Raw genomic sequence first — 26,443 nt, forward strand, 5'->3', positions numbered from 1 at the left:
AATCCAGGGGGTCACAAAGAGACGTGACTGAACACTCACAGCACAAAGCAGAATGGATTGGGCACGTGAGCAAAACCTTGATATAAGATACACGTCTGCGAGGCCCTGCTTTGGGCGTCCGTGGTCAGAGGTCCAGCTGAACTGCCAAAGGCGAGTCTTACAAAACCAGGGAGGTTTCCTGTGAGGCCTGCCTCTCAGGGTAGCTTCGTTTCGCAGTGGCGGCAGGATGAGGGGTAAGGCTTCCCGGAGAGAGAACGAGCAGTAACAGACCCCTCTCCCCCTCCCAGCGTGTTCTACGTCTTCTATGAGCAGTACCTGACCATGATTGACGACACCGTCTTCAACCTCGGCGTGTCCCTGGGCGCCATCTTCCTGGTGGCTGTGGGCCTCCTGGGCTGTGAGCTGTGGGCCGCGGGCGTCATGTGCGCCACCATCGCCATGATCCTCGTCAACATGTTTGGCGTCATGTGGCTGTGGGGCATCAGCCTGAACGCGGTTTCTCTGGTCAACCTGGTCATGGTGAGTCCTGGGGGAGCGCTCTGCCCTCACTCCTGTGCCACCGATGTGCCTTGTTTCTTGGGGTGAAAGGTCAAGGTCAGCTCTTGCTTTTGGTGCACATGGGCAGTTGGACATGGTCACGTAACGATGACAGTGTGACCTCACGGTCTGGCTGAAGTATTCTGCCTGTATTATTCTGAAGGGTGAGTTGTCGAAGTATGTAGCCTGATGACAGCAAGATATTCCATTTCCACTTGGAAAAATTGGCCCTGCTGGATGGAATTTTCTGACCAGGACTTTTTGCCTCTCATGTAGTTGCCAGTTGCTTTTTAAGTGTTAAATATATGCGTATTTGAGTATGAACAGAAGTATGAACAGAAGCTAGACCCAGTGCATGTGCCCTTCAGATAGAAGAACATGCTTCAGGGGGAGTGGCAGTGAGGAGCCCCTGCTAAAGAGATGACAGCGAGCTGCCTGGGTCGGGGCTGCGAGGACCTTGAGAGGTTTCAGCCGCTTCACCCAGAGAAGGCCAATCTGCTGGAGGAATCTGGAGATTCCACGGGCTTCCCGGGACAGCTGATGTGGGTGCTACGGGGGCTTTGTCTTACAAGTAGAAGGGGCTCTGCTTGGTGCTCCTTGATTACCCCCCCAGGGTGCCTTGGTAACCACAGATCCTGGGAAGGGGTAGCTGCCTTTACCAGCTTTAACCGGAGCAGAGCAGCCCTCATGGGAACACTTTATTTCAGAGCTGCGGCATCTCCGTGGAGTTCTGTAGCCACATCACGAGGGCGTTCACGGTGAGCACGAAGGGCAGCCGCGTGGAGCGGGCAGAGGAGGCGCTCTCCCACATGGGCAGCTCTGTAAGTACCGCCGAGCGGGCCACCCGGGCAGCGACTTCACCGTGAAGGGCCCAGTCGGGCAACTGAGAGCTTCTCAGGAGAAGGAACTTCACCATTCAAAATTCTGAAAACAGAATTTGTTATCTCTGACTTTGCGGCAGTACCTCAGGATTACGAGTTTTCAGGCAGTTCAGGAAACTTGAATAGAGCTGTATCTCGCATAGAGCTGTAGCCTGGAATTCTTTAGGACTGTTCCCTTTGGTGACTCCTTTGCACAGTCTGGCTGAAGCAGGAAAACATGTTTGATGTGAGAGCCATTGAAAGCCCAGGCCCAGCCATGCGTGTTGGAAAGCAGGCGAGCTGCCGCACTTAGAGCCCAGTGTGGTTTGTGGGTCAGGTTCTCAGGCTGAACCAGGATACGGGGCTGGACTGTGAACCAGTTCCTTTCCCACCATAGAAAATACTGTTACAGATGAACAATGAGAAGTGTGCAATGGCATTGCCTAGAAACATAATGTACCTACCTTAATTTAAAACTAATGCTCTTGGAAAAATGGTGCTGATAGCCTTGCTATGGGGTATATGCAAAATACACAGCTTTTATCCTTATTGCACCTTTTTTTTTTCAGATTCACAAGCAGCATTTGAACAATTTAGGCAGAGCCAAATGCTGCTTATCAGTAACTTTGAAAGCTGGGGTTCAGTCCCCCATTACTTTGGACCTTGGTGTTTAAGAAATCCCTTTAAGAGGAAGTGTTCAATTATGGTCGGTTGATACAAGTGGTTTCTGAGCCTATCTCTCTTCTCTTAGGTATTCAGTGGAATCACACTAACGAAATTTGGAGGCATTATCGTGTTGGCCTTTGCCAAATCTCAAATTTTCCAGATATTTTACTTCAGGATGTATTTAGCTATGGTCTTACTGGGAGCCACTCATGGACTAATATTCCTCCCTGTCTTACTCAGTTACATAGGTAAGAGCTTTTTGTTTTTAACCTAGTGGGATGAAGGAAGCCTGATAGAAGGGTGGGTACCTTGAAGCTTTCTTTTGAAGTATTTGAACGTACTTATACCAGTGGTCATTTGATAAATATTTATTCTAAGAGAAAAACTCTGATCCTGAGGCTTCATGGCTAAACCACTTCATTAGAAAGCCGGGGCCTGACGTGGTCAGCACTGGGAGTGAGCTTGCATGTCAGAGGCCCAGGGCTCCTCCCCGCTGAGAAGGACCTGAGTTTGGCCACAGCCCGTGGTGCCCGCAGCAGCCTTCATTTCCATTCACTTTAAAGAATACGCTGCTCTGCGGTTTGTCTCTAATTTGGAGTTCTCCTTAGGAGCGTGTTTTACCTCTGTGGCAACCTCAGCTTCTATAAATGACCCATGGTTGACAGAATAGTACTAATTTGCTTGATTTATAGCTTCGTGATTGAGAAAATGAGGGTTTTTCCCCCCCTTAAATCTCTGGGGGACAGGAAGTTCTGAAACCATCTTCTTTTCTCAAGAGATGATTCATAAGTTATTTTATCCCTCACAGGACCGTCAATAAATAAAGCCAAAAGTCTGACCACGCAGCAGCGATATAGAGGTACAGAGCGAGAACAGCTCCTCAACTTCTAGCTGCCCCCTCACGGACTTGAGACTGTGTCTGCGGGTCAGTTGGTTTACCACTGGACAGCAACCGCGTCGTCAAGGCTCGGTTGAACCCTGGACGTGAGCAAGCATCAGGCTACTTAACAGCAGTTGCTTTGGCTGGAGCGCTTTTAAACTCAGGAATGCAGACTCTGACTGGAGGCAGTATTACTGAACCTGAAGGCAGCCCCAGGGCGCTGGAGCACCTTTCGGTTCCCCAGGAATGAGGCCTGTTTCTCGGGCAGCCAGAAAGGGGGCGCTAGGGAGCCTGCGATCTGCTCACTGACACTTCCTAAAGGCCAATCAATGCAATGTTTCTCCTTTTTCAGGAGTAAGCCATCACACAAGTTCTACACCTTATTTTTAGTAACATTTGAGGATGTGGTAGATACATACTTTATTACAACATTTTGTAGGTTAAAGAGCTTTATTAATGCAATAAATTAACTTTGTACACATTTTATATATATATATATATAAAACTAGCAAGTGACCTCAGAATGTTGTAGGCCTCATTAGAGCTTGGTCTCCAAAAACTTGTTTGAAAAAAGCAACATGTTCCTCACAGTGTTCTCCTGTAAAGGGAAATGCAGATTTAATCCGTTAAGACGAGGCACAAAAGCAGGAAAACAAGGGAATGCTTTGCGGCTCCTAGATGTGGATACTGGGTTTTAACTTATTTTTCTCTCATAAAATACTTTGTTTTCCTAAGCTTCTGAGTCATCCTTTCTGTTCACACAGCTCATGCCATCACAGGACTGGCTGGTGCCTTGACAACCCCCAGCAACCCCGCTGTCTGCCCTGAGAGACGGTAGAGATGCGGGGAGATCTGTAAACAATGGAAGCCCTGAAGGAGTCACAGCTTCCCCCATCCTGAGGAAAAGGGTGCTTTAGATTTCATAACTTTGGAGATTAGAGTGATTGGCCAATGCATCCTGCCTAAAAATGAACCATTAACAAGCCTCAGGCCACTGACAGCCCTGAGGCTGTCTTGTTCCTGATTCTTCAGAAAGGGCCATTCCAGGCCCAGATGTCAGACAGCTGTGCCCAGATGACACTGTCTCCACTCCATCACTCCGGGAAAGTTCTAGAGCAGAACCCCAACTCCATCAGCACCCTGAATCCACTCTCACTACAGTGAACAGTCTAAGGCTTATGCGGGCTGGTACAGAATTTTCTTCTTTAAGAATTAGCCCAAGAGTTCTCCAAACCAAAAGCCTTCTTGCCCCACCCCAGCCACCAGTGATCTGGTACTGAATGTGGGTGCCCCACATCTTCTTTGCAGCTGTATTCTCACCTGGTGTGAAACTAGGGTTCCCTCGCAGACGCTGGTTGCGCTGTTCAAAAAACCGGAATGTCATGTAGAAAAGCATGTGGTCTTCAGTCTGCTTTGCAGCATCTAGAAACTTCTGCGCAGAGATGTTATCATGGCCACCAATGCCCCGGATGAACCTTAAGGCAGCTAACACTTGGTGTTTGGAAAGGAGAACTTCTACTATTTCATCATTTGCTGTGGAAAGTCGCTAGAAACAAGGTATAAAGCTGGGTCAGTGCAAGCAGTAGGAACAGCCTTCTGTGTGATTTGAAACTTGGCTGTATCAGTTACCTTCAGCATATCCAGAGACAGCTGATGGGCAGGAGGATAAAAACTTTCTAGGGAAAGCAGCAGACAAGCCTGAAAGATATACACGTTCAGATTGGATTCATCATATGTTGGAACATCAAAGTATTTTTTATACTTGTTTTTATTTGACTATGCCAGGTCTTAAGTTACAACATGCCAGCTCTTCCTTGTGGCAAGCAGGGTCTGGTTACTCCACCAGGAATCGAACCTGGGCCCCCTGCATTAGGAATGTGAAGTCTTAGCCACTGGATCCCCAGGGAAGTCCCGCCGGCCAGCACTCACCAAAGGCTTGGAGTCGCTGAGGACGTGGTACTGCAGGAACTGGTGCAGCGTGGAGAAGAGGCTGTGCTGGACGAGTGTCCTGATGACCAGCTCGTGTAGGTAATGCTGAGGCACAGACAGGCATGCCACTCAGCTACAGACCAGAGACGCCGTGTGCCGAGGCCCGCGGTTGCTCTACATGAGCTCCCATCACTAAGAGGAGGGGGTCTGTGTGCAGGTGAAAGAAGCCAACCCTCATCTGACACTGATCATCCCACTGAAGAACACGGGGTCCTGTGAGGGGGTGACTCACTCTGAGCCAGGTGTGCAGACCCTTGTGGGATATTGAGAGCCACCTCAGTTGACACAGTGATGCTGCTTTTACTCTAATGATTCCCTGTCCCTGGAACGTGGGCCCACAGAGGTACCTGTACTGTGATCTGAAACTGGTTCAGGGAGCGGATGTACTCCATGAGCACGGCGATCACAAATTTGTGCGGCGTCTCCTGCACAGAGGAGAATGGTTAGACACACACGTGACTCCTTGTTCATCTGCCTCCTGGCTTCTGGGGTTCCACTAGGCTGTGCTGTGCTGGACTTGGTCACTTCAGTCATGTCCAACTCCGTGTGACCCCATGGATGGTAGTCCACAGGCTTCTCTGTCCATGGGATTCTCCAGCCAAGAATACTGGAGTGGGTTGCCATGCCCTCCTCCAGGGGATCTTCCTGACCCAGGGATCAAACACGTCTCTGACATCTCCTGCACTGGCAGGCGGGTTCTTTACCACTAAGCCACCCTCCAGACTCTCCCAGGTCTGTAATCATATTTAAGCTTGAGTATTAGGGGCCAAACGATGAGCGTTCATTCAGTCCTCACTGCATGAGAGCTCGGTTACTCTGATCACATCCTGAGTTCTTTTTCCTCAATTCCCTTCAAGTACGATCACTGCCTTGGGAATCCTAAGCCCAAAGGGGGCTGGCGAGCCTCCCCTACCTTCTTCTCCGTGAACACCGACAGAACATGGGTGTACATGTCCGACTGGTCGACCACGGCCTGGGTGCGCACCGGCCTCCTGAGCAGCGGGACACTCCGGCTCTGCCCCGCCTCCATGGCCTGCACACAAACCACAGACAGGATCTCAGTCGTCTTCTGGGTAACGGCATGTTTGCAGTCAATCCAAAAAGACCAAATTCCTAGATGCTGTGAGCCTGGGCGTGAGCAGAGTGTAGCACGTGGAAAAACTGCAGTAGAGCTGGAGAAGATGTTTAGCAGGGCAGAGCTGATCATCCTGAAAACACATGGATGTGTTTTGGATGGAACTAAAAAGCCTAAGACGTAGTTTTATTGAGAATTCTTTTTTTAAGCTCTTAAAATAACTCCCTAATATTGTCAATTGCAAACAATCTGGCATTTGTTGTCTAATTAAAACGGCTACTCTTTCTTTGTTTTATGAAGCCCAGATCCTACACTGGGTGAAAAATATCTTACAATGAGTATCACTGAACCCGGGTCCTCGGTGCTGCAAACACAGTGTTAACCACTGGGTTGCCAGAGAATTCCCTCAGTAGCTTTTTGAATAGTAAGCAAGGCTCCCCAAATATCACTGAGCAAGAAAGCCCTGTGAGATCTTGGCGACTTCACCTCAGTTTGTAATGCTGACTCTGCGAGGGGGCACCTGTGAACCTGCATTGGCAGAAGCCCGACATGCTCCAGTGGTGGTGTTGGTAGACCACACTCTTGACTCCCACAGGTTTACAAAGTCGGAGCACCGCAGCATCAGGGCTCACAGAGACTGCCCTCCGAGATCAGACCTGCTGCCGCCTCTGCCTGGAACACCAGTGCCAAGAACAGGACCACTCCAGAAGGGCTTGGGCTGAGGACAGGGCTACACAAGGCTGCACACTGCGCCTCAGCCCTGTTATCCCTGAGAAGCTAAAGGGAAGGGGTTCTGGGGGGTTGTTATTGTTTAAAACCACTGGCAGGGGTGTTCCTAGGATGGCGAAGGAATAGGACGGGGAGGTCACTTTCTCCCCCACAAATTCATCGAAAGAACATTTCAACGCTGAGTAAATTCCACAATACAACTGCTGAATGCCGGCAGAGGACATTAGGCACCCAGAAAAGCACTCGTTGTCTTGGAAACAGGTAGGAAAAAATACAAAAGACAAAGAGACAAAAGAGGGAGGGAGCTCCGTCCTGGGAATGGAGTCTTAAAAAGAAGTTTCCAAACACCAGGAAACACTCACTGCCGAGTCTGTGGCGAGCCTTGGAAACACAGAGGGCAACATAACAGGGAGGATAAATAAATAATTAAAACCCACAGATGATGAGCCCAACGGTAACTCCCCCAGGGGAGAAGCAGCACAGATGCCTGCATCCGCCACTAGCAACTGGGGGCTGGGCAGGGAGGTGCAGGCTCCGTTGCATTTTAAGGATTGGGCCGAATGCCCCGAGTGTAACCAGAGCGAACTAACTTGGGCTACCAAACCAGACTGTGGGATAGCTACCACGCAAAAAGCTCTAACGTAAGACTCCACCAGGACAGAACAGAATTAGCCAGCTACAGACCTTCCCCCTCCGGTGACAGGCAGCCAGAGCCAGAAGGGCCAGAAGGGAGCAATAGCAGCCCCAGAGAGACATTATCTACCAGACTGCAAACAGGCTTCTTTGCTAACTAAGACTTCTTCGGGTTCTGGACAGTATTCATCTGCCTGAGAAGGGGCGCCAGTTGTACACATCAGAAAACTGAGCAGCAGTGACGGGAGAGGCGATAAGTCACAGCGACCACGCTCACCAAACACCTGAGCTACTCAGACCTGGGAAGGGCACAAAACGCAGGCCCAACTGAGTCTGCGCCTCTGAGGACTACCCGAGTGCCTAAGCCTGAGCGGCTTAGACCTGGGAGGTGCGTGCAGCCCAGGGCCGGTCTCAGATGCTTCCCGTCAGAGCAACCTAGAGCCTGAGCTGTGTGCACCGCCAGCAGGGGCAGGCCCCAGTGTGGCTGAGACACTGTGAGCACTCGCCAGTGTCATTTGTTTGCAGCATCCCTCCCTCCCCACAGCGCGACTGAACAAGTGAGCCTAAAAAAAGTGTCCACCACCACCTACCTTGTGTCAGGGCGGAAATCGGACACTGAAGAGACCAGCAAACAGAAGAAGCTAAAACAGAGGGAACTGCCTTGGAAGTGACAGGTGCAATACATTAAAACCCTGTCGTTAGTACCGACTACATAGGAAGAGGCCTATAGATCTTGAGAAATGTAAGCTGGACCAAGGACCTACCCAAAAACGAACTGACCCCACTCTGCCCGCAACAACACCAGAAAAAGACATAGATATATCTTTACTATTTTTACAATCGTTCTTTTTTTTTTTTTCCTGGTTGTTTTTTCTTCTTATTTTTTTTTAAACAGTTTTTAACTTTTAAGTCCTCTATTTCTCCTTAAATTTTCATATTTATAACCTACGGTTACTTTAAAAAAAAGACCCTATTTTTAAAGCAAACTGCATATTTTTTTTTCAATAATTCTTGTGGCTTTTTTCCTTCTCTTCTTTAATATTGTATTTTTGAAAATCCAACCTCTAGATTTTTAATCTTTGCTTTTTGGTATTTGTTATCAACTTTGTACCTTCAAAATCCCAATCTTCAGTACCCATTTTTACATGAGAGTGAGATTACTGGCTTGACTGCTCTGTCTCCTCCTTTGGACTCTCCTTTATCTCCACCATGTCGCCTCTGTCTCCTCCCTCCCCCTTCTCTTCTCTACCCAACTCTGTGAATCTCTGTGTGTTCCAGATGGTGGAGAACACTTAGAGAACTGATTACTTGCTGAATCTGTCTCTCTCCTTTTCATTCCCCTCTTTTATCCTCCTGGCCACCTCTGTCTACTTCCTCCCTCTCCTCTTCTCTGTATAACTCCGTGAACATCTCTGAGCGGTCCAGACTGTGGAGCGCCCACAAGGAAGTGATTACTGGCTAGCTTCCTCTCTCTTCTTTTGATTCCACCTCATCGCATTCGGGTCACCTCTAACTCCCCCCTCCCTCTTCTCATCTCCATGTAGCTCTGTGAACCTCTCTGGGTGTCCCTCAATGTGGAGAAACTTGTCATCTTTAACCTAGATGTTTTATCAACGGTGTGGTATAGAAGGAGAAGTTTTGAGACTAAAAACTGAAAACCAGAAGCGGGAGGCTTAAGTCCAATTCCTGAGAACATCAGACAACTCCTGACTCCAGGGAACATTAATTGATAGAAGCCCATCAGACACCTCCATACCTACATTGAAACCAAGCACCACCCAAGGGCCAACAAGCTCCAGAGCAAGACATACCATGCAAATTCTCCAGCAACACAGGAACACAGCCCTGAGCTTCAATATACAGGCAGCTCAAAGTTACTCCAAAACCATTGACATCTCATAACACATTACTGGACACTTCATTGCACTCCAGAGAGAAGAAATCCAGCTCCACCCACCAGAACACTGACACAAGCTTCCCTAACCAAGAAACCTTAACAAGCCACTGATACAACCCCACCCACAGCAAGGAAACTCCATAATAAAGAGAACTCCACAAACTGCCAGAATTCAGAAAGGCCACCCCAAACGCAGCAATATAAACAAGATGAAGAGACAGAGGAATATCCAGCAGGTAAAGGAACAGGATAAATGCCCACCAAACCAAACAAAAGAGAAGGAGATGGAGAATCTACCTGATAAAGAATTCCGAATAATGATAGTGAAAATGATCCAAAATCTTGAAAACAAAATGAATTCACAGATAAATAGCCGGGAGACAAGGATTGAGAAGATGCAAGAAAGGTTTAACAAGGACCTAGAAGAAATTTAAAAGAGTCAATATATAATGAATAATGCAATAAATGAGATCAGAAACGCTCTGGAGGCAACAAATAGTAGAATAACGGAGGCAGAAGATAGGATTAGTGACATAGAAGATAGAATGGTAGAAATAAATGAATCACAGAGGAAAAAATAAAAATGAATTAAAAGAAATGAGGACAATCTCAGAGACCTCCAGGACAATATGAAATGCTCCAACATTTGAATCATAGGAGTCCCAGAAGAAGAAGACAAAAAGAAAGACCATGAGAAAATCCTTGAGGAGATAATAGTTGAAAACTTTCCTAAAATGGGGAAGGAAATAATCACCCAAGTCCAAGAAACCCAGAGAGTCCCAAACAGGATAAACCCAAGGTAAAACACCCCAAGACACATATTAATCAAATTAACAAATATCAAACACAAAGAGCAACTATCAAAAGCAGCAAGGGAAAAACAACAAATAACACACAAGGGGATTCCCATCAGGATAACAGCTGATCTTTCGATAGAAACTCTTTAGGCCAGGAGGGAATGGCAAGACATACTGAAAGTAATGAAAGAAAATAACCTACAGCCCAGATTACTGTACCCAGCAAGGATCTCATTCAAATATGAAGGAGAAATCAAAAGCTTTACAGACAAGCAAAAGCTGACAGAATTCAGCACCATCAAACCAGCTCTGCAACAAATGCTAAAGGGTATTCTCTAGACAGGAAACACAAAAAGGGTTGATAAACCCAAACCCCAAACAATAAACTAAATGGCAACGGGATCATCCTTATCAGTAATTACCTTAAATGTAAATGGGTTGAATGCCCCAATCAAAAGAGAAAGACTGGCTGAATGGATACAAAAACAAGACCCCTATAGATGTTGTCTACAAGAGACCCACCTCAAAACAAGGGACACATACAGACTGAAAGTGAAAGGCTGGAAAAAGATATTCCATGCAAATAGAGACCAAAAGAAAGCAGGAGTAGCAGTAGTCATATCCGATAAAATAGACTTTAAAACAAAGGCTGTGAAAAGAGACAAAGAAGGACACTACATAATGATCAAAGGATCAATGCAAGAGGAAGATATAACAATTATAAATATATATGCACCCAAGATAGGAGCACTGCAATATGTAAGACAAATGCTAACAAGTATGAAAGGGGAAATGAACAATAACACAATAATAGTGGGAGACTTTAATACCCCACTCACACCTATGGATAGATCAACTAAACAGAAAATTAACAAGGAAACACAAACTTTAAATGATACAATAGCCCAGTTAGACCTAATTGATCTCTATAGGACATTTTACCCCAAAACAATGAATTTCACCTTTTTCTCATGTGCTCACGGAACCTTCTCCAGGATAGATCACATCCTGGGCCATAAATCTAGCCTTGATAAAATTTAAAAAATGGAAATCATTCCAAGCATCTTTTCCGACCATAATGCAGTAAGATTAGATCTCAATTACAGGAGAAAAAAATTTAAAATTCCAACATATGAAGGCTGAACAACACGCTCCTCAGTAACCAACAAATCACAGAAGAAATCAAAAGAGAAATCAAAATATGCATAGAAACGAATGAAAATTAAAGCATAACAACCCAATACCTGTGGGACACTATAAAAGCCAGTGCTAAGGGGAAAGTTCATAACAATACAGGCATACCTCAAGAAACAAGAAAAAGGTCAAATAAATAACCTAACTCTACACCTAAAGAAACTAGAAAAGGAAGAAATGAAGAACCCCAGGGTTAGTAGAAAGAAAGAAATCTTAAAAATCAGGGCAGAAATAAATGCAAAAGAAACAAAAGAGACCATAGCAAAAATCAACAAAGCCAAAAGCTGGTTCTTTGAAAGGATAAATAAAATTGACAAACCATTAGCCAGACTCATCAAAAAACAAAGGGAGAAAAATCAAATCAATAAAATTAGAAATGAAAATGGAGAGATCACAACAGACAACACAGAAATACAAAGGATCATAAGAGACTACTCTCAGGAATTATATGCCAATAAAATGGACAACGTGGAAGAAATGGACAAATTCTTAGAAAAGCACAACTTTCCAAAACTGAACCAGGAAGAAATAGAAAATCTTAACAGACCCATCACAAGCACGGAAATTGAAACTCTAATCGGAAATCTTCCAGCAAACAAAAGCCCAGGTCCAGACGGATTCACAGCTGAATTCTACCAAAAATTTAGAGAAGAACTAACACCTATCCTACTCAAACTCTTCCAGAAAATTGCAGAGGAAGGGAAACTTCCAAACTCATTCTATAAGGCCACCATCACCCTAATACCAAAACCTGACAAAGATGCCACAAAAAGAGAAAACTACAGGCCAATATCACTGATGAACATAGATGCAAAAAGCCTTAACAAAGTTCTAGCAATCAGAATCCAATAACACATTCAAAAGATCATACATCATGACCAAGTGAGCTTTATCCCAGGGATGCAAGGATTCTTCAATATCCGCAAATCAATCAACCTAATACACCACATTAACAGATTGAAAAATAAAAGCCATATGATTATCTCAATAGATGCAGAGAAAGCCTTTGACAAAATTCAACATCCATTTATGATAAAAACTCTCCAGAAAGCAGGAATAGAAGGAACATGCCTCAACATAATAAAAGCTATATATGACAAACCCACAGCAAACATTATCCTCAATGGTGAAAAATTGAAAGCATTTCCCCTAAAGTCAGGAACAAGACAAGGGTGCCCACTTTCACCACTGCTATTCAACATAGTTCTGAAAGTTTTGGCCACAGCAATCAGAGCAGAAAAATAAATAATAGGAATCCAAATTGGAAAATAAGAAGTAAAATTCTCACTCTTTGCAGATAACATGATCCTCTACATAGAAAACCCTAAAGACTCCACCAGAAATCTACTAGAGCTAATCAATGAATATAGTAAAGTTGCAGGATATAAAATCAACACACAGAAATCCCTTGCATTCCTATACGCTAATAATGAGAAAGTAGAAAAAGAAATTAAAGAAACAATTCCATTCACCATTGCAATGAAAAGAATAAAATACTTAGGAATATATCTGCCTAAAGAAACAAAAGACCTATATATAGAAAACTATAAAACACTGGTGAAAGAAATCAAAGAGGACACTAATGGAGAAATATACCATGTTCATGGATCAGAAGAATCAATATCATGAAAATGAGTATATTACCCAAAGCAATCTACAGATTCAATGCAATCCCTATCAAGCTACCAACAGTATTTTTCACAGAGCTAGAACAAATAATTTCACAATTTGTATGGAAATACAAAAAAACTCGAATAGCAAAAGCAATCTTGAGAAAGAAGAATGGAACTGGAGGAATCAACCTGCCTGACTTCAGGCTCTACGACAAAGCCACAGTCATCAAGACAGTATGGTACTGGCACAAAGACAGAAATATAGATCAATGGAACAAAATAGAAAGCCCAGAGATGAATCCACACACCTATGGACACCTTATCTTCGACCAAGGAGGCAAGAATATACAATGGATTAAAGACAATCTCTTTAACAACTGGTGCTGGGAAAACTGGTCAACCACTTGTAAAAGAATGAAACCAGAACACTTTCTAACACCATACACAAAAATAAACTCAAAATGGATTAAAGGTCTAAATGTAAGACCAGAAACTACAAAACTCCTAGAGGAGAATATAGGCAAAACACTCTCCGACATAAATCACAGCAGGATCCTCTATGACCCACCTTCCAGAATACTGGAAATAAAAGCAAAAATAAACAAATGGGACCTAATTAAAATTAAAAGCTTCTGCACAACAAAGGAAACTATAAGCAAGGTGAAAAGATAGCCTTTGGAATGGGAGAAAATAATAGCAAATGAAGCAACTGGCAAAGAACTAATCTCAAAAATATACAACCAACTCCTACAGCTCAATTCCAGAAAAATAAACGACCCAATCAAAAAATGGGCCAAAGAACTAAATAGACATTTCTCCAAAGAAGACATACAGATGGCTAACAAACATATGAAAAGATACTCAACATCACTTATTATCAGAGAAATGCAAATCAAGACCACAATGAGGTACCACTTCACACCAGTCAGAATGGCTGTGATCCAAAAGTCTACAAGCAATAAATGCTGGAGAGGGTGTGGAGAAAAGGGAACCCTCTTATACTGTTGGTGGGAAAGCAAACTAGTACAGCCACCATGGAGAACACTGTGGAGATTCCTTAAAAAAAACTGGAAATAGAACTGCCTTATGACCCAGCAATCCCACTGCTGGGCATATACACTGAATAAACCAGAATTGAAAGAGACAAGTGCACCCCAATGTTCATCGCAGCACTGTTTATAATAGCCAGGACATGGAAGCAACCTAGATGTCCATCAGCAGATGAATGGATAAGAAAGCTGCGGTACATATACACAATGGAGTATTGCTCAGCCATTAAAAAGAATACATTTGAATCAGTTCTAATGAGGTGGATGAAACTGGAGCTGATTATACAGAGGGAAGTAAGCCAGAAAGAAAAACACCAATACAGTATACTAACACATATATATGGAATTTAGAAAGATGGTAACGATAACCCTGTATGCGAGACAGCAAAAGAGACACAGATGTATAGAACAGACTTTTGGACTCTGTGGGAGAGGGAGAGGGTGGGATGATTTGGGAGAATGGCATTGAAACATGTATAATATCATGTAAGAAACAAATCTCCAGTCTAGTTTTGATGCAGGATAAAGGATGCTTGGGGCTGGTGCACTGGGATGACCCAGAGAGATGATATGGGGAGGGAGGTGGGAGGGGGGTTCAGGATTGGGAACTCATGAACACCCATGGTGGATTCATGTTGATGTATGGCAAAACCAATATAGTATTACAAAGTAAAATAAAGTAAAATTTTAAAAAATAAAAAATAAAACTACTGCCATTTTTAACCTTCGGACCACTCAGGTTCATGAAGGCAAATAATTCATTCCACTTGTCCTGAACTTTCTTCTAGCTTCAGAAGACACACTTCTGAAACAGTATAGCAGACCCTGAGAAGCCTACCCTTCACAACAGACACTCAACATTTTTGTTTGTTTGTTTTTTGGCCACAGGGGCATGCGAGATCTTAAGTCCCCAGACCAGTTCCCCAACTGGTCCCGCACCACGCCCCTAGCAGTGGAAGTGCTGGGAGCGTGGAGTCTTCACCGCTGGACCACCAGGGAAGTCCAACAAACACCTGAACCTACTCCAGGAAAAGCGCAGTGCTAATACTGAATCCTCAGGATCCTAAAAGGAGCTTGACTGAATGACAGGGTAAGTCTTATTTTTATAGCTTTTCCATCCTAAAACGAAAGAAAGATGTGGCAAAATGATTTACATACTGATTCACCAAAGTCTAGACTCTGGCTTGGCAGAAAGACATAAAATAATGCAAACTGAGACTGATTTTCTCATCTGTTACGTAAAGGGAGACCAAGGATCTACACATGTGTAAGACCAAACACAGATTAAAAACAACAAATGAAGAGGAAGCCATTAAGTGACAGCCAGCCTCTGAGCTCAGGGGACACGGGGACTCTAAGTTTACGCTCCCTGTAAACATCCACCATGCCCTCTGGCACAGGGCAAACCTCAGTGTTATCAATCTATGAGAATCTTGCTTATAATTACGTTGAAAATATACCCAGGGTGGGGTGGGGTGGAGTGTCCCACCTTGTATGTAAGGTGTACATGCAACTTACCATTGTGTAACTCTGCTCAGCGTCCGGGTACTTCTTATACTCCTGGTTGAGTTTGTCAAAGATGGTGGCTATCACGGGCAACGACGCTCTGTCTGACTCTGTCAACACTGGAAAGAATGAAGGTTCACAGCGGTCAGCCGACACGCTAGAAGAGAAAGGACTCGTCTCCGAGGGTCACCAGGACACATGACACAGTTTAGGGGCTGGGGGCCCTGAGGGCGGTCACCAGCCCTTGCTGGATACTAACAGAGGGCGTCAGGAGAGTCTCAGAGTATTAACAGACACAACGTTGTGAGTGACTTAGACTCAGAAAAAGGTTTCTTTTCCAGCTGGGGAGAGGCAGCCTCTACCCTCCGTGTGCCCAGGTTTAGGTCTGTTTTTTAGTCTCTCCTACCCAAAATATGTCTTACAGGAATAAATCACTTTTATACCAAGCAGCCTTTCCAGGGGGTTAAATGATGCCCCCGTCACTGAGCCCACAGGCTGCAGACAGGAGAAGAGTGTGGCCCACCTTGCGGTGGGTGTGCAGGCCGTGTCAGGAATCAGACAGAGAGGCTGAAGCCACCCCACCCCTACTCACTCTGCGAGCACACAGATAGGATGACCATCTTGCACTCCTTCCTCTGCAGGAGGAAGTCCATGAGCCTGCCTTTATCCGGCAAGAGGTTCACTATGGGCTGCAGTTTCACCTGGAGGTTGCAGAGGTAACCTGTGGAGAGGCGGCATGCTGAACCCTGGCTGCAAATCAAAGCAGTGGCCCCAGAGCTGCTTGCCTCCACCTTCCCGGCGGCCAGGGTCCGGGGGTGGCGGGGGAGGTGATGCTGCAGAGCTGAGCCAGGGGCTGCGCTCACAACACAGCCCAGGCTGCGACGCTCAGGACACCCACACCACAGTGGGGCTGCAGCCAACGACCTCTGCATGTTGGCGATTCCTCACAGAGGAACCCTCCCTGCACACGCCCGGAGAATCCACTGAAGATAGGCACCTCCTCCCCTTCAGTGCTGATGGGAGAGCAGGTGGCAGCCCAGGCACAGACTCTGGTCCTGGGCTCCTCTTCTGCTCTGACTTGTTAGACAAAGGCAATTCCTGAAGCTCCCAAAGGAGCCCTGGAACCCACCATCCTCCCAGCCCCGGGCAACACCTGTCCTCGAACCTCCCAACAGCCTCACTGCTGGGCAGTGGGCACAGTCTTTCTCAGCGGGGCTCCGGGAGAGAATTAAAGGCTTCACTGCAAATGTCCGAGTCAGCCCTTTCTCCCCAGGGCCAGCACCGAGCTGGTGCCCTCGAGACGGACAGGAGACCCTCCACAAGCTCGTCTTTCTAACAGGACAACCCCACCCGCACCCCAGACCCACCTTGACTCGCGCTGATGATGATGTCGGGCTGGAAGACGATCCACGATGAAGAATCCACATGTTATAGGAAACACTACCCCAGGAGAGGAGGACAGGAGGCAACCCAGGTCCCATGAGCATCCTTCCCACCCCTCACTGAGGCCCCCATGGAGGCCCGGCCCTCTATGAGAGGGAAACACCATGGGTGATTTCCATGACGCGATTCACCAGACCCGGGGTCTTGGACCACCCTTAGACCCCTGTGTAAGGAGAAGTGACAGCTTCCCTCCCCGGCGCGGCCAAGGCCTTTGGAAAAGATACAGAGTTTACATGGGACGGGGGACTGGCTGGTCACAGGAGCCGGACCAACAAACACAGAAGACACGTGTGTAAGGGCTAAGTAACCCAACAGAAAGTGCTACCAGTACAACACTTAATACTTTCTAAAGGCTTCAGTGCTTGTTCATTCGACTACAGTTAAGTAAGGAGGAAGTGAGTTGGCACGTCCCACTGATAACACCGATCAGGACGAAGAGGGAAGTCGAGAACAATCCATGAAGAAGTCTTAAAGGAAGAAGTCTTGAAAGAAGCGGTAAACAGGTTGAAGTTTCTTTCACAGCACTGTCTTGCTGTTTTACACACGTGCGCAAGAAAGAACTGAAAAAGTCACCTGGGTGATCTCAGATTGGAAGATAGGTTTTAATCAGCTGGTTAGAAATGATGCTAATTTTGCACAGACTCCAACCACCCACCACCCCCCCCACCCCATTAGTGGATGGGGCTGGAATGTTTAGAGTTGTTCTTGCTCCAATTACCAGCATTTATTTTCATGCTGAGTAAGCAGTCGCAGATACTAGCCATTCATCTGACACCATCTACTCTAAGTGCTGACATCTTTCAACTACCCTGGGAAAAGGAAGAAGCTGGAAAGAACAGAGAAGCTGAGACCTAATCAGATGTGAGAACTACAGCCGACCCTCAAGGCGGGTGTGAACTCCACGGGCCCACTTACACAGAGGTATTTCTCAACAGTAGGAACCACAGGACTGCACAGCCCGTGGGTGGCTGAGTCTGCCCGTGCAGACCGATGGGTATGGAGGGCTGACCATCAGTTATATGCAGATTAACCCTCACTGTTCAAGGGTCAACTGTAGCTTGTTCTCAAACTCTGCTCAGCTGGCTGATCCTGCAAGTCCCAGAGTGCAGGCACGAGGCAGTGCTCTGGCTAAACTGTCAGCGACAGCCTGACCTGATTCTTCTCGTGACAGGTACTCGGATGTCCTGTCAGTGGGTTAGGCCAACCCAAAGCTATCTGACAAGGGTTCCTTTAAGAAAACGCTCCTCCCGGAGTTCCACATGTGCACTTGTGACTCTGGTTTATACGTGGCAACTACAACCAACCTGCTCCAGACTCCCATCTCCTTGAAAAAGAACGTGGTTTGAGTTCTGCCCTGAAGTCAGTCACACTGAGGAAAACCAAAAGGAACGAAATGGCGTTTCCCCTTTTCTGACATCCTGACCTTCTCTCTCCTCTGACTTCTCACTGCCACCTCTTCGGGTCGGAGGATGGGTTCAGAATAACCTCACAACTACAGCCTTAACTCTTCCCATGACCACCAGTCAAGGGAAGACAACAGTCATTGTCATCACAGTCACACAGAACTTAAGAACAATAAGGAGAAGTGATCCCAGGATAAATAACAGCCATAAATAGCCAAACTTAACCGCAGGGTTACCGAGCAGAGACAAACAGAAATGTCAACATCTTACTCAACATTAAAAACTCTTTGAGCTTCAATGGGTAATCACAATGCTCCATTGTAAAGCTCAGAGAAAAGAATCATTCTGTTTTCTTCAAAGGGAGATTCATGTCACTTATAAAATGTTTTTCAGGAGAACACAATGTAACTTATAGACGCAGTAGTGTTAGTTGCTCAGTCGTGACCGACTCTGAGACCCCAAAGACTGTCTGTCGCCCGCCAGGCTCCTCTGTCCATGGAACTCTCCAGGCAAGAATACTGGAGTGGGTGCCATTTTCTTCTCCAGGGGATGTTCCCAATCCAGAGACTGAATTTGCATCTCCTGCGTTGCAGGCAGATTCTTTATTATCTGAGCCACCAGGGAAGCCCAAGATTCAGTAGTGACATTAGAAAAAACAGACAGAAGCAGCCCTGGGAAAGTGAACAGATGTGGGAAGCCCTGGACCTGCTCCCCCTTCCACCCACACACGGCCACTCCCTCGTACCTGCTGCGGGGATCTGATAGGGCTGGATGGATCGAGCTGGGAGCACCGGGTGACGCACAGTAACAGAGCCATCGAATTCCCCCCTCAGCCTGATATCAAATATCACCGACGTCTGGCGGGCAGAAAGACAACTGCGTGGTATCAGCCCAACAGACCGCGCAGCTCCACCCGCCCTCTCGGGACCTCACGTCTTCTGTTCAGATCCGCTGAAGGAGCCTCGTGTCTGCGATCAACCCCTGCATGCTGGTGCCTATCTGAGGAGGACTCTGCTGCGACATCACAGCTCTCCGCCAGCTCTCACATGGATCCCCACGTCTATGACTTGCTGCCTCTGAAGGGCTCCAGTGATGGGAACACAGCCTTTTCACTTCAACTTGCAACATCTTGATTAGTTAACCACACGGGTGTCACCAGCCTCCAGGAGGGAAGTGGCTTGTTTCCCACCGGACACCCAGCTGATGGGCATTCTAGTTCTTTCTCCGGAGCCACAAGGCCTCAAAACCACCACCATTTACACTCACAAAGGGTCTCAGGTGCTAACGCAACACAGTGGCTCGGCAGGAGTTCCTGGCTCAGGTGACTCAACCAAATGACTATTCCCAAGTTCGATCTCATGTGTGTTATTTTCTGAAACAGTATTTAATTCTCCTAATCAACTGGTAGGGTTTTCCTACACCATCTAGAAGACCAAACCCATTTCTACCTGGAAGACCAGGATTTTGAGCATAAAGAGCACGTTCTAGTCTTTTGCAGAATGTTTTGTCATTTTCACAGCTCCTTGGAGCGGGCCATGCCCCTACGCTCATACCTCTGTGTCCTGATGATGAACCACGACCAGGTTGTCCACCACGTTTAGGGCAAACTTCCCCGTCCGGTTTAACTTCAATATGTGCATCTTTTTACAGGCACCTTCTCTGTAAGACAAGAGAAAGGTCACAAAATAGGTCAACAAGATGTGGTTCATATTTTAAAACTGGAGAAGAGGGAAGACAGCATTAATCGTACCATGGGAGGTGATACAGGACCACCTCTGCTCCAGCACTGTTGGAGGTCTGAGAATGATGCCTCAGGACGAGAACGTACAGCTGGCCATATCTGATCAGAGAACAAGGAGACGTAGGTCATGCTGGTCATCTGACATCCTCCCATTCTAAATGCTGAGTTATCAGGCCATAGGTAAGTGAATTACAAGATAACCACTTCATCAGATATTCTGCATGAGATATTCTGCAGCCAACAGAAACATTTACAAAGAAAGTGCAGTTACCTTAAAGAAAAGAAATCCAAGTGAAAAAAGGGGGGATGCAAAACTAAATAGAACTTGATCACAGTATTAAAAAAAAAAAAAAACCTACAAACTTATGCAGCATGTCCAAAACCACTGGAAAGAAGTACAGGTTGTTAATAGTCGTCCTTGAGTAATATGCTATCTGTGCTCATGTGCTCATTCATGTCCGACTCTTTGTGACCCCATGGACTGTAGCCCACCAGCTTCCTTTGTCCATGGGATTTCCTAGACAAGAATAGTGGACTGGGTTGTCATTTCTTCCTCCAGGGGATCTTCCAACCCAGGGATTGAACCTGAGTCTCGTGCATTGACAGAGGGAGTCTTTACCACTAGTGCCACCTGGGAAGCCCAGGGTAATATGCCAAGTCCATTTTTCTTCTCACTTTCTGTCCCATTTCCCAGTTTTGTAAAATGAATACATTCCTTAATCATAGGAAAGGATAATCACTTTGCATTTTTAAGCATCATCTGGTAAGTGTTGCTGTGACCAGTTCCTGTAGGCAGGTTTTTGTTCCAGGAGTTCACACTGTGCTGGGGCCTGCCTCAGGGACAAGGAAGAGACAGAGGGAAGGGTCTCCTTTTGCAAAGACTTCTCATTTTATCTTTTTCTACACCATCATGCCTCAGATTTCCTTAAAAAGAAAAAAAGAGCACTCTAAGTGCTAAAAATATTTTGCCATTTGGAAACCCGTTTTAGGCCATAGAAGAATCAGAAGTAATTTGGAAGCAAAGTGTTGATATTTGCTGAATTTGGATATATAGGAGATTCTCTGAATCAGTTTTATTTCTGTGTTTGATATTTTCATAATAAAGTTTTTAAATTGAGCTATCTACATTTCCAAATGAAAATAAACCGTCCTACACAAATAATTTAGGTCTACATCTGTTAAATAAAAAATGTAAACTATGTTTTTCTTTAGAATAAGTATGATATATTTTATGTAAAATAAGCTTTGATAAGCTTCAACTCAGAACTAAAAAACAATTTCTGAAACCGAGAAAGTGGCTCAATGGTCTCATTTTATCAGTCTAATGTGGTGAAAAAATCTTCTGTAAGATCACAAAGTCAATCAAATCAGAAAAGAATGTCTGGAAGATGAGGAGCTTTCTACATTCATAAGACCCGGAAGTGGAGAAGGGGGGTCCTTCTCTTGTGTTCCGAGGCTACGGGAGCCAGGGCAGCCCTGGTGTGCTTACAACAACCTCCTATCATGACAGCACTGAAAACAATTATGAGGAAGAAGTCTCCCAAAGGACAGACATACATTGTTGCCATGGCAATGTCTCTCTCCGAGAGGCTCAGTTTAGTCGACTTTGGGGCAGCTGGTAATTCAATCTCAAACTTGGGCAGCTTCGACATGGTGCCAGCCTGTTTGGGGGAGAAAAAAGTTTTTGCAGAAGCTTATTAAGCCCTTCTGATGTTCCAGCCCTCCCCACATCACAGCACTGAGGATACACATGCACTGAGTCTTCCCCTCCTTTTCAGGGTTCCAGGCTTAGGACCCATTTTTGATGGAGATGGGATGGTATGGGATGCCCTCTAGTGGTCAGAAGGGGCGAGGCTCTTGTTGGAGGAACTTGCCCCTTTGAAGTTACAGGATCAGTTAGGCTGTTAGAGGAACAAGGTCAGAGGACTTTTTTAAAGGGAGGCTGACCCTTACCCGGAAGTAGAAGGGCTGCAGCACATTTCCAAGCACTGTGGTGGAGAGCAGAACCACGGAGCCCTCGGGACAGTACGTGTACCAGTTCACATTGATGTTGTGGCTCTTCAGCAGCTTCAGATTCCGCTTCTCTGGTAACACCTGACACAAAGTTCAAGAAACAGAAGCTTCATTTGAAAACAGCAAATGGGAAATTCCCTGGTGGTCCAGTGGTTAGGACTCTGTGCTTCTGCTGCAGGGAATGCGGGTTTGATTCCTGGTCAGGATCCTGCATGCCTCCAGGTACGGCCAAAATAATAAAGAAGAAAATACCTGAAAACTGACATAGTATACCAAGAAAATCATAAAAAGCAGAAGTTAGTAGTTAAGTAGAAAAAAATCATTTTTATTTATTACAGCTACCATTCTTCCAGCCCTGTGCTTATTAACACTTCCAAATCTTAGCTCATTTATTCTTTCCCTGCCCCCAAGGGCTGGGCATCATTAGGCTGATTTGAGGGGGGAAAATAAGGCTCCAAGGGGCAAAGGAACCTGTGACAACCCAGGCAGACCACCTCACTCCAGGGCCACCCAAGCCCCCACACTCCCAGGCACCATCCTCCCAAGAGTGGGGAGCATCAGCATCCTTGGTTGTCATGGATCCAGCAACACAAACCGATGCCCTGGAGCCACATGCACCAAATCAGCCACCGCCCTGCCTGCAGAATCGGCCTTCCTCCTGGTCTCCCGCTCAATCTGAGGCTGGGGGTGAGGGGGTATCCTTCTTCTAACAGACGTGTTCATGAGACTCCATGTGCAAACCGAGTAACTATTTTATCATAATAGCACATTTAAAATATACTCAGAATCTCCTGATGCATTAAGGAGTGCTGAATAGAGCCCAAAGATGATGTTAATGCTCCCAGAACACTGCCCTGAAGAACTGACTTGGAAGTCAGCGTTGGGGGCATGGGTTTCTCGATGATCCAGGGACAATAAAATAAACATGTGTCAGAGTCCCCTTTCTTTCTTTCTTATTTCTTGAAGATCTTAAAACCACCTAGATGTCCTGAATGTATACTCTTCTACTTCTGAGAACAGAAAGATACTTTTAAATGACTGCCCCAGGAACCCTTCTGTAAAGCCACAATCCTTTCCTTGCTAGTCTCAGGCACAAAATTCTATTTCTGTGCATATGGGATTCAGGTAGCTTTCCTTTCTGCTGGTCACTGAGGTACTGATAACCGACCTACAGCAAAGTTCCACGGCATTCACAGCATCCTGTGTTACACAGGTGTGCCTCCTCCATTCATACATTCTAAATTAAATTACACTGGTTTCGTTGGGACAACAAACTTAACACCTGAAAGAATTCTAACCCTCTCCACTTTGGCTCCACTTGAGAGATTTCAGGAGCTTTCTCAATAGATCAGGCAGCTGGAACATATTAATACATTACTGACCAGGGGATTTTTGCAGAAACTAAGGCCTGTGGCCAGCAATTTGTTATGTAAGTTAATATTGAAACACTCTGGTCAATTATGTCCCGGTAACATAAGATGCATTACTACGTCAGTAAGCTAGTTATTAAAAGATAAAGTCCAATGTAAACAACAGAGTGAAAAGGCAACCTACAGAACAGGAGAAAGTATTTGCAAATCATCTGATAAAGGGTTAGTATTCAAACTATACAAACACTTCCTACAACTCAACAAAAAGAAAATAATCCAATTTAAAAACAGAGGGGACTTCCCTGGTGACACAGTGGCTAAGAATCTGCCTGCCAATGCAGGGAGGGAACAGGGATTCAATCCCTGGTCCGGGAAGACTCCATGAGTTGTGGAGCAACTAAGCCCATGGGCTACAACTGTTGAAACCTGCCCTACAGCCTGTGTTCCACGAGAAGCTACTGTAATGTGAAGCCCCAGCACCGCAATGAAGAGTAGCCCCTGCTCACTGCAATTAGAGAAAGCCCTTGAGCAGCAACAAAAACCCAGCACGGCCAAAGATAAATTAAATAAATATTATTTTTTTAAAAAAAGAGGAATAGACACCATCCAGAGCACGAACAAAAAGCCAACAAGCCATGAACAAGGTGTACACCATCACCAATCAGAGAAATGCAAATCAAAACCACAATGAGATACCATCTGACACCCAGCAGGATGACTGCTATGGATAAAACAGAAAACAACAACTGTTAGTGGTGAGATAGAGAAACTGGAACCTTTGTGCACCATTGCTGGGAATGTCAAATGGCGTAACTGCAATGTGGAAATGCCTCAAAAATTAAAAACAGAATTATTATGTGACCCAACAATCCCATTTGGGGGTTATATACCCAAAAGAACTGAAAGCAGGGTCTCAAAGAGATACTCACACACTTGTGTTAATAGCAGCATCATTCACAATTACCAAAAACTGGAAGCAATGCCAGTGTCTGTTGGTAGATAAATGGACAAACGGAATGTGGTGTATGTATTCAATGGAATATTTTTCAGGCTTGCAAAGGAAGGGAATTCTGATGCATGCTGTAACATGGATGAACCTTGAGGACATTATGCTAAGTGAGACAGGACGGCCAGAAAAAGACAAACAGTGCACGATCCCATTTATAGGAGGTAGAGGACCTTAAAGCAGCAAATTCATAGAAGCAGAAAGGAAACCTATGCTTACCACAGGCTGGGAAAGGGGAAATGGGAAGTTGTTGTTCAATAGGTACTGAGCTTCAGTTTTACAAGATGAAAGTTCTGGAGCTCGTTTTCACTACAACATGAAAATACTTCACGCTAATGAATTATACACTTAATGGTTAAGACGGTAGGTTTCATGTTATGTGCTTTTTATCACAGTTTAAAAAAAAATCTGGGACTTCCCTGGCAGCCCAGGAGTTAAAGCTTCCAATGCAGCAGGCAAGGGTTCAATTCTTAGTAGGGGAACTAAAATCCCGCGTGGCACAGCCAAAAAATAAAAATAAATAAAATAATAATATATTTTTTAAAAAGTTAAAAAAAATATTCTTTTTAAGATGGAAAGGCAATTCATAAGACAGGAAACGCAAATGTACAATACACAAAAATGCTTAGCACCCTCCTAATGAAACATGGAAATTAAAATGCCTTTCCACCTCTCAAGATTGGCAAATGTCTACAGATTTATGATATCTAGCTCTGCCAATGGTGTGGAAAATGGAGATTCCTATATTGCTAGTGAGAATGCAACTTCTGGAAGAAATTTACCAGTATCTGTTCAGGTTTTTACCTCTTATTCTTAATTTCATTCTTACTTCCAATTTATTTTTTGGCCTTGTTGCATGGCATGTGGGATCTTAGTTACCTGATCAGGGACAGAACCTTCGACAGCCCCACCCAACACATACCACCCATTGGAAGCAAGGAGTCTTAATTACTAGACCACCAGGAAAGTCCCTGTTTAGCTTTTTAGGTATTCATACCTAGATTATAATTTCCCTTCCAAGAATTGTGTCATCTAAGAATATAAGGCAACCTTTACAAGCTCATTCACTGCTTGAACTCACTACAGAATTGTTTGTAATCACTGGGAAACAAAGAGATGTTCATGAACAAGAGTTGGTAAAACTGTAGCACATCTGCACACCTGAATACCAGTCAGAATAAGCTATGGTAGGATGTCTAAGAAATATCCCTATGCAAAAAAAAAAGAGCCAGTCCCCAAAGCTTACACAATATAACCATATTTCTAAGTGTACGAACCAAGTGGAGGAACAGGCACCAAATTAGTTCATAATGGTTACTTCTTACCTTCCATATAAAGTAAAGGTAACATCTGAATGTTTTACAAAAAAATATGTATTACTTGTAATCAGGAAAAAAAGAAAAACCCAAGTGAATTCAAAAAGCTGCTAAAACATGATCACAAACCTTTCTCTGGAACAGGTAAGTAATAAACATTTGTTCTTGGTTGTTTGCTAAGTCCTATCTGACTTTTTTGTGACTCTCTAGACTGTAGCCCACCAGGCTCCTCTGTCCATGGGATTTTCCAGACAAGAATACTGGAGTGGGTTGCCATTTCCTTCTCCTGGGGATCTTCCTGACCCAGAGATTGAACCTGTGTCTCCTGTATTGGCAGGTGGATTCTCTACCACTGAGCCGCCAAGAAAGCCAAGTAATAAATATAATACCTGGTAAAATTCGATTCCTTGATCTGTGATGAAGACAATTTCAGTAGAACTGGTCCAGCAGAATCCTAGTATGTTGGCATTTTTGGTCTGAAAAGAATTGCAGAAAGATTTTTTTTAAATTAATAATAATAAAGAAATGAATCTGTAATTTTTTTCAAAAGTTTAAAGTACCTTGCTGTTTATATCGCTCTTTGATAAAAGTTACCAAGATGTGATTACTTATGAACAAATCATACTTTCTGTTAAATACAGTGTTCCCAGATATCCACCTGAAACACCTCACTGAAGCACCTGAATGTGAATCCTTCTTGTCAACAGGATGGGGAAAGGACTGAGT

At 45.0% G+C, this 26,443-nt stretch overlaps 2 protein-coding genes across 3 annotated transcripts in view; one reads left to right on the top strand and one right to left on the bottom strand.

Moving 5' to 3' along the window:
* NPC1 (NPC intracellular cholesterol transporter 1) overlaps positions 1 to 3,677 on the top strand; it is a 43,771-nt gene extending 40,094 nt beyond the window's left edge. For both annotated transcript variants that reach the window (XM_015103629.3, XM_042239568.1), the window contains exons 22-25: positions 288 to 519; positions 1,245 to 1,358; positions 2,149 to 2,311; positions 2,872 to 3,677. In XM_015103629.3, coding sequence (XP_014959115.3) covers positions 288 to 519; positions 1,245 to 1,358; positions 2,149 to 2,311; positions 2,872 to 2,954 — 592 coding nt within the window. In that variant the 3' untranslated portion in view covers positions 2,955 to 3,677. The remainder of the gene's footprint in view (positions 1 to 287; positions 520 to 1,244; positions 1,359 to 2,148; positions 2,312 to 2,871) is intronic.
* On the bottom strand, positions 3,375 to 26,199 carry LOC114110450 (regulator of MON1-CCZ1 complex-like; the record flags this gene model as incomplete). The annotated part of the gene is given in 16 exon segments (XM_042239359.1): positions 3,375 to 3,541; positions 4,264 to 4,489; positions 4,573 to 4,641; positions 4,873 to 4,977; positions 5,280 to 5,357; positions 5,846 to 5,965; positions 15,438 to 15,544; positions 16,018 to 16,146; positions 16,793 to 16,846; positions 17,093 to 17,143; positions 19,023 to 19,128; positions 19,825 to 19,930; positions 20,022 to 20,111; positions 21,570 to 21,673; positions 21,966 to 22,106; positions 26,107 to 26,199. Coding segments are annotated over 16 exon segments (1,659 nt in total), but the record flags the coding sequence as incomplete, so codon positions are not given.
* Between the last annotated feature and the right edge of the window lie 244 nt (positions 26,200 to 26,443).

The sequence above is a fragment of the Ovis aries genome, chromosome 23, assembly GCF_016772045.2.
Source record: "Ovis aries strain OAR_USU_Benz2616 breed Rambouillet chromosome 23, ARS-UI_Ramb_v3.0, whole genome shotgun sequence".
In the NCBI taxonomy this organism is placed as follows: domain Eukaryota; kingdom Metazoa; phylum Chordata; class Mammalia; order Artiodactyla; family Bovidae; genus Ovis; species Ovis aries.